Below are 11,849 nucleotides of genomic sequence, written 5' to 3'. Positions count from 1 at the left end.
TGAAAACTCCGGAATTATTAATAGCTTCCATTTAAAATATCTAATAGGTTATGCCACCATTTACTCCTAATTGTCATAGTGCCACAACAACTTACATACATAATACAACAATGCACACATAATACAACAATACATAAGCCATTTTAAGTCAGAAACAAGAACAACAAAGCAGCTAAAATCCAGAAAAAAAAACAAGCACAAGGCAGAAGAGAGTCCAGTACTTACTATTTTTAGCTAATTCTTGACCTTGGTGACATGCCTGAGAAGCATTTGGACGACATCAGCAGAAATCCTTTCAGATTCGTTGTTGAGGCGTTGGATTTTGGCCTCAGTCTCCGCTTCCAGCCGCTTCACGTTTGCCCCACTATCACCACTGCTCTGTTTTCAACAATCAAGAAAACCCAACATGTGAAATTTCTGGAATTCTATAATATTACAAATAATTATGACCGTCTTCCAGAATTTTTATTCAATGTTTCTGGTGTTAATTGCATGTCGCATCCAATGTGGGCATTTAAATAAACACCCCCCAGTTCTTATGGATTCACAACCACTAAATTTTACTTTTTACATTTATATCACCCAAAGCTTTTATAAAAAGTTAAATACTCCTTTTTCATGCATGGGTAGAATGGCATGCATGTGAAAATCGAAGTTTAGGCTTTAGAAATGTAAATGCATATGAATTATGCGGTATGTATGTAAATCTTCCTTGGTTTGAACAAAAATAAACACATGGGCTTTTGATAGGATTTATTTTTATTTTAGGGGTTTCTCGACAATCGTACCCAGAAAAATAACTGAGAAAACTCTCGATCAAGATATTGTGGTTCTTCGTGTTCGTAATTTTAATTTTATGGATGTAGGATTACAGAAGATTGGACAGTGACTACAAAAGATCCTGTGTGGTTGATCCAAGAAAATGGGTTTCAAATGCCTTGCTATAAGCAAAAAGGCAGCCTAAAAAGAAGCTTAGGTTCACATGGTCAAACACCAAATAAATAAGGAGGATTTACATACATACCGTATAAGTCGTATGCAATTATATATCTATTGTATAAATTGTGAAATATAGTAATGCAGCACTTCAGTGTCTTAATCATACCAAACCATATGCATGAAAAAATGTATTGCACTTTGAAGAAGTTAATATAGTCATCTTTTTTATGTAATGAAAATATTTGGGTGGATAGTTTAAAGGCCGAAATCATGACTTACTGAGATATAAGAAAATAGATTTTACATCACAAGAAAGACAATTATCCTGAAGGTCCAGTAGGACTGCAGACTTCAATCGACATCAGTTTTTAAATTCAGAATCTACTTAACCAACTATAGCCTTTTTAGCAGCCAGTAATTACATGATATGAAAATTATCAAAGCACAATTAAACCTTACCTCTGCGAGTTTCTTCTGAAATTCAGCCTCCAGCTGGGCACGAAACTCAGCAGCCTCTTTCTCCGCCTCTTCTTTCGCCTGCTTCAGCCTCGCCGTTTTTGCTGGACATAAAGAAGATGTTAACAAAGAAGGTTGACGGAATGTAACAACTAACACAAGAATGCCCAAACGAATGGAGATGGTACAATAGACCTAACTAGTAAATGAAGTTAATTAAATTAAGGGGGTCAAAAGTTGACCCAACACACCAACCTGCCTTGAACTCGAATCAAAAAATTTAAATTCAGGTTGACCCAAATATTTTTCAGTTTAGTTTTAGGTTACGAATCCTAACCCATTTAATCTTTCGGGTCGAGTTTGGGTTGACCAATCGAACAAAAAATGGCTCAAAGTCAACCCGAGTTTGGCCTGAATTGAGCATTAATTACTCCTATGCTTCATTTTAAATGGCTTATACGGGTCAGGTCAACAGGTTGAAGACGAGTCATGTTCGGAGTGGACTTTCAGACATATTTAATTTTCGGGCCAGATTCGAGCCAAGCAATTTCAGATTCACTCAATTTCATATTAGACCATAACCTGGACCATAAACTCAATTTTAAAACCCCAAAATTAAATGAAGAATTAGTCTGTTATTTAAATTGATACTCTGATTATTCTATATCAACTTGTTATCAAGCTCATGCAACATTCTACATATAAATATCTTATAAGATATGCTTATCCTAATGAAATTTTTGTGAGAAAACCAAAAGAACAGAGGAGAATTGTAATGGGGAATTTATTTGCAATGCATTTAGATACATTCCAGTTAGAGAATATATCATGGGGCTTTTCTTTGAATGTTGCTCAGTTGTATAATTGGGAATTTATTGGCCTTGGAGATGAAATGCAAGATATGTCTATGGCTTTGGTGTTGAGATGAAATGCAAGCTATCTATGGAATGCTATCCACTTTTGATACTCTGCTCTTTAGTTAAAAAATATATCACCGAGCATTTACATACATAACCTGCAATTCTTTGAATGTTCTTTAGTGCATGAATTATCTCACTTTCATTTATGTGTTGATGAATTATTTCTGTTGGGTTTTAGAGCATCGGGTTGGCATATTTTTATGGGGTTTTCTAGCTTCATTTGATGCTGAGGATAGAAAGAAAATACACTACTTATATTTTAGACCTACGAGTTGTATTGGTCTTTAGAGCTTCGGTTTGCATTGGTCTTTTATGTTGATGGAAATGCATAATAATTCGGCAGTTGCTTCAGGTGGAATTGGATTTCACGACATGTATGAGAAGGTGCATATCAAATATAAGATGTGTATTGTTTTATTGTCACACATGTACTTCAGTTGGATGTCTTTTAATACCAGTCAGTCAGTATATGAAAAATGTCTATTGTTTATTTGTTACACATGTACTTCAGTTGTAATATTCTCCATTGAGAATCATAGCTATGTAACCTTCCACAATTGCATAATAAAACATGTTTGATACATTACTGAGGATGTAGGTCTTTGACCGAACCACATAATTCATTTGTGTAAACATTTTTTATTTTTTTTATGAGCAAATTTGGACACTGTTGTTTGTTCATTTTAGAAATTTTTCCTTTTATGAAGGTTTATTTTTATGATGGGAAGCCGACATTTCCCAGTTTGATAGTGCAGCTGAGGACAAACGTAGTTAGAGTTTGAAATTGAATATTTTAATATTTCTCATTGTACTTGTACATGTCTTTATCTTTTTTTTTACTCACGAGAGTATTAGAACTGTTTTTCATCTTTTCAAACTGATCTGTGATTATTTTATGTTTCTGCACTATATGCTTCTGTACTACCAATAAGTTATTCTAAATAAGCTGCCCCAAACAGTTTTACCAAACAGGGGCAGGAAAGTCATTTATACAGTCATAACTACCAATAAACTATTTTGAATAAGTCGTCACAAACAGTAGATTATTCATAAATTATTTTGAATAAGTCGTCATAATCTACTGATAAATAAATTATTCTGATAATCTGCAGATTATCAGAATAATTTATTTATCAGTAGATTATAAATAATCAATAGCTGCCCCAAACAAACCCTTAGTTCTGAAAATTATGAAAACTGCACTTATTTGAATCTATTACGTACATAAGCTCAAAATAGTCTTTCTCATCACAAACAGGAACAGTACAACAGATCCTTCAAACAGACACTTATTTTTTCATCAACAGCTTTCTGATAGCTCTCCAAGAAGTAGCTTTACAGCAGCTTCTTGGAAAAACAATAGCAGCTCCAAACGCGCCCTAAGTCTCGGGTTATCCTAATTTAAATAACTCATAATAAAGATAAATTTATATTCTCAAATACTTTTGAATGACAACTATTTTCAAGAAAATCCAAATATTTTTGTATGAAAAGAATTTTTTTTATTACTTTAATATAAATTTATATGTATCTTTATTATGAGAAATTCAAATTAAGAAATTGAGCTTCATTTGTTGAGAATATATTTCTTAATCACAATTGAAACCTGGGGAGGGAGAACGAAACTTTAGGAAGAAAATTGAAATATATGATTAAAAACAATGCTTGATTGACAATTTTACCAAAACTTCACCTAGAACGAAAAAATAATCAAATAACATCTTGATTTGTCAGCATGACTGACGTTTTCTAGGAGAAAATAAATCACTATGAATTATTAAAATCTAAAGATAATTAAAAACTACCAACCTAATTTTTATAACCACACCTTAGGTAGTTTCAAACTATGACTGTAGGGTAGCAAACGTAGATGAAAAGCTAGTACCATACACATACCCTAGATTAGTCCAGCCTAGAAGCCTGGGTTAGTTATTAAGTTCTCCCGATAAATTAGAACTAAGGACTAGGACATATAAAACAAACCGAACAACCCTCAAAGACTATGAGTAAACTAGAATGAAGTAGCTCATACTATAGACGAAGATACAACTACATGCATAACAAGAAGGACTACCTTAAGACATTGTTATGACGATAAGGGATAACTCTTGTTATTCTGGTGGTTAATAATCTGAGGCTACCAATGTACCCGAGACGATGAAAAAATCATGGGCATCTTCACCGGGTGTGTTACTCCTAAATTTAGGCTAGGTTGCTTATAATTTCATATTTAGAGATATTTAAATTAGGGTTTCACCTCCATCTAGAAATCTTGTCACTTTTCCTACCCTTTAGATTAGGATATCTCTTAAATCAATTCACCTCAATCAAACTAAAACTTAACTTAATTGAATTAATCCAAACACAAACCAATTCCAAATCCAAACTCAATCCAATTCCAATCTCAAACTTATTCAAATTCTAAATCCAAACCAATTCAATTCCAACACAAACACAAATTGTTTCTCAAACCTGATCCATTGATTCAAGTTTTATATCACTTTAACTATCAAATGTTGCAAATTGTTTCTCAAACCTCATCCATTGATTCAAGCTTTACATTACTTTAACTGTCAAATGGTGGGCTCAACCCTAAAGGTTAAAGTTTTTGAAACTCAAGTGAAGTCAACATATGTCCAATCTTAACTTTTTATCAGATTCTTCTAATCTAGTATCTCATAAACATTCATTATTGAATAGTAAATATATACGACAAATTTAATCGAAAGTATTCTCAAGGGTAATTCTTGAGATGTAATCAACTATGAGGGAGCCCCCTCATAGGGATACTAGACCACAAAATTAAAATAAACTTTATCTTATACTTGTAAAGTAAGGGAAGAAATATGGTTCCACAGATCCATTAATCCCAAATATTTTCCTTGACCGAATTGTTAGATCCATTCTAAGATATTATTTCTTTCTTTAGATATAGTATATTATTTTTTGAATGCGTATATGATTATTTAGATAGAAGTCTTTAGAGATCTATGGTGGGTCCCAACAATTAAAAAAAAAATCTACCAATTATTCTCCTGATGGGTTGGGTTTCTCACATGACGTTGCTCAATTTATCTCATACTCTAACATATCACCTGTACACCTAGCATTCATTGCATCGTTAGACATTATCTTTATACCTAAGTGTTGGCAGGTAGCTAGGGAGGATCTAATGAGGAAGGTTGTCATGCTGGAGGAACTTAGTGCTCTTGATAAGAACAGGACGTGGGAGAGTGTCATTACCAACAAGTAAAGAGCAATTGAGTGCAAGTGGATCTTTTCAGTAAAACACAATCTGAAAGGAAAGGTGAAGCGTTACAAGACACGATTAGTGATGAAAGAGTATATTCAGACATATGACATTGATTATGACGAGAACTTTGCACCGGTGGCAAAGAAGAGCACAATGAGGACACTATTTTCTCTGACTGTGAATGGTGAGTGGAGGTTACACCAACTCGATATAAAGAATTCTTTTCTTCATTGCAAGTTACTGAAGGTGATATGGAAATACTACCAGGATTTGATACAGGTCAAACAATGGGTAAGGTGTGAAGGCTCAGGGAGTCGATTTATGGCTTTAAGTAGTCTCCTCGACTTGGTTTGACAAGTTTATAAAAGCTATGGTGGGCATGGGATATCAACAGATCAATGTTGATCATAAGGATTTCTTTCATCAAAATGGTGGTCGCATTACTGTTGTGTATGTTGATGGCATGATTATCACAAGTAGTGGGCAACTTGTTCCCTTGGAAGATCAAGAAATAATATGTAGCGAGGTTAACAACAAAGGTAGAGTACAGGTCCATGGTCTTAGGAGTTGTCGAGATGATGTGGCTAAGAGCCTTGTTGGTCAAGCTCAAGGTGGATCACGAAACTCAAATGAAGTTATACTGTGACAACAAGTCAGTAATTAACATTGTCAACAACCCAGTGCAACAAGATAGAACCAAACAAGTGGAGATTGATAGATTCTTCATCAAGAAAAAAGTTGAATAACATGTTAATGGAGCTATAAGTCTTGTTGCCACTGGAGAGCAAGTGACTAACTGCCTCACTAAAGGACTTAGTTCATTCGATTTGTCTAGATTATGTGACAAGATGGGCTTAGTGGATATCTTTTGCCTATCTTACGCGAGAGTGTTGAAATTTGTATCTTTTGTTGAAAGTTTCTAATTGAAAATAAGAAATATAGAAGAAATATAGGGATTATTTGTAAAAAGGTTGAAAGACTCTACAGAAGCACAACTCATGAAAGAATGAAACATAATTTTTTTTACCGATGTACTAAGTTTTTCAACGTTTATTAATGCAAATATGTAAGTTTAGCATCAAACTGAGCCACAATTTAGGTCAGTCTGATTAGCGTTACTGAGAGGGTCCACAATGACACCTTATGGGGCGCATTTATGAATGACATGCTATAACTTGTATGATTTGAATATTACTCTAGATTCTTTTTTTTTGCTAGATGCTGTAACTTGAGCATTACTATAGCAAGAAGCATCACCCAAAATGCTAGTTGGCTCCATTTGCTCATAGATATTTACAACACAAAAATTTAGTGTGCCTGTGTTGTGATCAGAAGAGCTAAATCCAATAACATGAGCCCTAGAGAATGATTTTCCTAATTCCAAATGGGTCTCAAAAAAATAAATAAATAATGTACAAAAATTTATAAGAATTGCAATTTGAGAGTATTCAAATCCCACTTTTCACCGATAGCTGCACGACGAAGTGACAATGAGCACCTACTAAACCTAAGTGTAAGAAATGCCCATCTCAAAAAAAAAACCAGCCACAGGAGATCAAGTGAGTCTAATTGTGGCATAATCCACTTTTATTGATTTGCCATATACTGTGGAACAATTTAGTGGGATTACGAAAAAACATCCCAAACATGGGTAACAGGAAGATTCTAAGAAATTGTTAAATATGGACAACACTTCAGCAATCACATTTGTAGGTCATTCACATAATATGCGTGGCAAGAGAAAAGACTACAGTAATTTGTTTCCAAAGATAGTTTGATCAGAATGTGAAACCGATGAACTCCAACAAAAATGTAGCCTAAAAAAAGATCATACCAAAAGGACCAGATAATCTCAAAGATTAGGCGATCAAAGACAAATTTACCAACAAAGTGTAGAAAAATAAAGCTACTATATAAACATATTTCCTCTAAGAAAATGAAAGCTAGTTTACTATATAATATGAGTGGACGTGTAGGTAAACTTGCACCTAACATATTTCAGGTCATGTACAATGAATAAAAATAAAAAGATACGTGAGTCCAACTATGAGGAACCCTTCCACCAAACAACATCAACAAAGAAGAAAGGGAGAGTACAGGACTTGGGAAGCTGAGTAAAAATTAGGTGAAGAGAACTGGCATAATGAACAGGACGACCAGCACTAACCGTTGTGTCATCCAAATGCGATAGCTGGAGAAGAATGAATAAAGAAAAAGCAAATGGTGTAAACATGATGCCAACATCAAGACGCATCGACAAAGAGAGTGAATAAGCAATAATAAGCAAGATGGCAGTCAGGCTCTATAAAGAAAGGTGGAGGAAAGCTGCCATTCGAAATTTGGGACAACGAAAGTGGGACGCAATACACGGTACAGTAAAGATGACTAATTTAAGACCAGGCAACAATCAGAGCAAAGTTACCGAGCACAGCAGCAACAAGAAAAAGGGATGAAGCTCAAAAAAAGGCAAACAGTAGCAGTCCGCAAGAGAGACAGAGAGCTAAATGGGTGCAATGAGCGTAGGGTTAGCCTGCTAGGGATAAGGGAGCAACTGCTTGCAAGCTCAAGACCAATTTTGTGAATTTTGACAAAAAATGGCAACATAATAGAATGCCATTACAAGAATCATGATTAATCATAAAAGTTAAAACTATTCCATGCAAGTTAAAAATTCAAAACCTTAATCCATTCCCACTAAGGTTGGCATTGAGTAGAGTTTCTGCGAGTCAATTCTGATTAGAACTCAAAATTGAATTAAACTCAAATTGTAGTTTGGGTCGAGATTGATTGTATCAAAATCATTAACATAAGTCATGAATATGAGGATATTTTCACCCAAACTAAAATCTGATTTAGCTTAAATTGATTTCAAATATTGTTTAATGTGTTTTGTAGAATTTTCATGTAAAAGAAATACACAAAAATAATTGAATTGAATATGAATATACATGCATATAAAATTTATATATACCAATATATGTTTTGATCTGAAAGGGACGATATTTTGAGTGAGCCAACCTAGGATTGAAATTAGTTAAGGTTTTATTTTTTAACCAAGAATCAAACTTGCAGGTCAACTCAAAATGACTCCAGGAAATTTCAAATTAAGTCAAAATCTGAACAAGCTTCAAGTTTTGACTAATATTGTCTCCTTTGATTCCAATAGTGATTACACTTCGAATGCGTTTGGGACACTTATCGGCCAATTTTTGAACCGCATTCCCTCCGCGTCCTTTTGATTGGCGCGTTTGCGAATCATTGTTTAAACCGGCGGCTGGCTTTATCAAAGGAAGCTGGCTGCTATGCTAATCCCGTATTCCCGTTCGGCCTTCCACATTCTACTAAGGAAATATTTAATTTCTACCTACCATCAGCAACCATTCATCTTTAATATTGATTAATCAGTGATATATATATACAACAAATAATTAGATCAATTTTTTGTACAAGGCTATAAAAAAAAAATTTAATTAGTGGATTCTCTTTTTAATCAATAATATTTATTTTTAGTTTATATTAAAAACTATATTAAACACAACCAAAAAATAATATTTATTCATAGATTAGTACTTTCAAAATTGAATTTCTCAAAAAAAAAATCAACTGTTTCTAAAACACTAGCATTTAAACAACATTTTTTTCACAGCAACTTCCAAGTTGAGATTTCATATAGCCGCAAGCCCTTCATGTGAAAACGTGGGCTTCATTGCACTCCCAATCCTCACACCTTGCTATCTACGTTTGGAAAGATATGCTAGGTTCAGTTCAAGAACTTGGTCGGTTGAAATCAAACTTATTCAAGCACAGATTTAATGTGTAATGAAACAGTATCAATATGGATATGAATGCAGGCATCCAGCATTACTGATGGAATTCGATAACCATATAGCATACTACTTTGCATACATTCATGAGCCTAAAGTATAAAACATGTCACATACTTCATTGTGTTTTGCCTAAATTTAAACTATTTCTATTTCATTAAAAATGTAAATTAGCACCTACAATGTATTCTTGAGCTAAGCCTACAAACACTTCAGCATTACTAAATGCTTAGTATTTCCGTAAAAAATTAGCTGGCAATGCACTGGAAATTAGCCTAAAATTACGAATAGAAATTAGCCAGAGATTATAAGAGCAGAAAATAATAAATAGTGTGAAAATAGTAATAGAAGAAAATTTTCATTTAAGATAATGCATCCGTGTCATTAGGTTTTTTTTTATGCATTCAAAAGCTTGTTGATAATCATTATCCTGGGGGCGCCTGGTGTTGAGCTTACCGTTCCTAGCAGCATTGACAATTTGCTGGGCTTCTTGTTCTGCAGCTAATAGTTGTTGAATCCCTCCCTGGCGCCTGTTAGAATCCATTTTTTACCTGCCAATTGTGCGACAAATTAAAACTGCCATATACAGAGCCAAAAATAAATAAAAAAAGAAACAATGAGGTAGATAATTTCAACGGGAAGTATCTAAAGTAGAAATGAGCATATAACTTAAACAATTGGCCCCACTTTCGTCCACCTGAAAAAATGAATAAAAAAATGCGAAAAGTACCACAAATATGCACAAAAAATCAAATCATTTGCGGAGTATTTTAAAATAAAAAACAAGATAAATCATAACTGCAAAACAAGCTTTCATCATTCTACACGGGAGCTTAAAATCACTATGTATGGTCGCACAATTAAAACAATCCCAAAATTGCATTCACTATTCCGCACGGTCCCAAGCATTTGGAATCTACTATTAAAAGCATAACTCGTTAAAATAGATTACCAGTTCAGACTGTAAAGCTAAATTTTAAGAGGAAAATAAAGCAAACCTAGTGCTTGAAGCTCTGGCTAATATAGGGTCTAAGAAAAAGTAGATGTACACAACCTTACATAAGAATTTACAAAGAAGTCGTTTGTACGCAGCCTTACTGCTAAAAAAAATTTAGTGAAGTATATAGCCAATAATTCATCGATAACTGATTTTGAAAATGCAGCAGCATCCTTTTACGGATGCTTAGGAGTCCATTTCTCAATTCTCAACAAATCTTTGAATTTTTTAGAATAAAATTATTTTAGCCCTCATTAATAATCAACTTTATTAAGCACAAGCATGCTTATATTTGATTGTTTGGTAAAATTTCATTTGATTTGGATTTCTGTGGAAAAAAAATTTATAAGAGTTCTTTTTGTTTTTGATTCATGAAGATTAATTTGAAATTTTTTTTGAAGAATTTCATTGATATGTATATGTAAATTTTAAGAGACAAGTGTGAAAATATCAAGAGTTTATCAAAAATAGAGTATTATCGAAGGAGCCAAGAAGCTCTCCCAAGTTGCAGATTAATCGAGGAAATGCCCTGACAAAGAATGCCATAAGTGTGTCATCCTAAAGGAGGAGCCACAAGTCTCCAACCTCTGAAAGAATTGGAGAGAAGATATTTTTTAATTTTTCATTTGGTAATTTCAAGTGAATTTGTTAAGCTTCAAAAGAGATTTTTTTTTTTTTTAGTCCAAAAAGGTGTATTCGTTAAATGAATGTATTAATCATGTCACAAATTTTCATCCTAAACATATGTCTTACATTCGCTACCCTGAGGTTTCTTCTCAAATATAAAAATAAAATGAATAGAATAAAGGAAAAAGAATAACATTGTCATATCATCAAGAAAAACATAAATAACTGAATGCTGTAAGCAAGCAAAGGAAGAACATACTTGCCACTCCAAAAGTTATTTTTAGAATAAACAACACAAACAAGATGGTGGTCATGAAACTCATCCCTCATTTATTTCCAACAAAAATTAAACCGCAATGTCTCGAATTTTCCATGAGCGAAACCATCAACATTTCATACTTTCATGATTGAAATCGTCAAGCTTTCAAATTTGGCACAATCAAAACCCCTTTGTGGAGGACATTAGCATGCAAACATTGTAGGATACACACATCACTCAATTCTAAGCTTTCATATATGTGATCACTAATTTTCCAGGGTTTATATTCATACCATCCAACTTTTAATGACACAATATTTCTTGCCCCGTTTAGGGCGAAGGTAGAGGAGCAGCGTGATGGGGCGCCGCACTTTTCCTGGGTTTGGGGCGGGAGGGCAACCGCGGTACCCCCGCCTTTTTCCTTAAACGCGGGCCGTGGATTCTACCCCACGACCCGCTTTTCTCCTTCGGCCTTTTACCATGGTGCCTCCCTGTTTGTGATCCCGCCCTAACTCTTCTTCCTCCTCATTCAGCTCTTTACGCAGGGGGCAAGCTGAGATCCGTCCCCCCCCCC

At 34.1% G+C, this 11,849-nt stretch overlaps 1 protein-coding gene across 1 annotated transcript in view; it reads right to left on the bottom strand.

Annotated features, from left to right (window-relative positions):
• Positions 1–11,849, bottom strand: part of LOC110026257 (V-type proton ATPase subunit G1) — a 20,264-nt gene continuing 8,415 nt past the window's right edge. The window contains exons 3-5 of the mRNA XM_020727133.1: positions 9,849–9,943; positions 1,399–1,499; positions 1–378 (exon numbers count right to left, since the gene is read on the bottom strand). Coding sequence (XP_020582792.1) covers positions 235–378; positions 1,399–1,499; positions 9,849–9,936 — 333 coding nt within the window. The 5' untranslated portion in view covers positions 9,937–9,943 and the 3' untranslated portion in view covers positions 1–234. The remainder of the gene's footprint in view (positions 379–1,398; positions 1,500–9,848; positions 9,944–11,849) is intronic.

This window comes from Phalaenopsis equestris, unplaced genomic scaffold, assembly GCF_001263595.1.
Source record: "Phalaenopsis equestris unplaced genomic scaffold, ASM126359v1 Scaffold000359, whole genome shotgun sequence".
NCBI classification, from domain to species: Eukaryota; Viridiplantae; Streptophyta; class Magnoliopsida; order Asparagales; family Orchidaceae; genus Phalaenopsis; species Phalaenopsis equestris.
The sequence above is the reverse complement of the archived record's forward strand: the minus strand, read 5'-3'. Positions and strand labels throughout refer to the sequence as shown.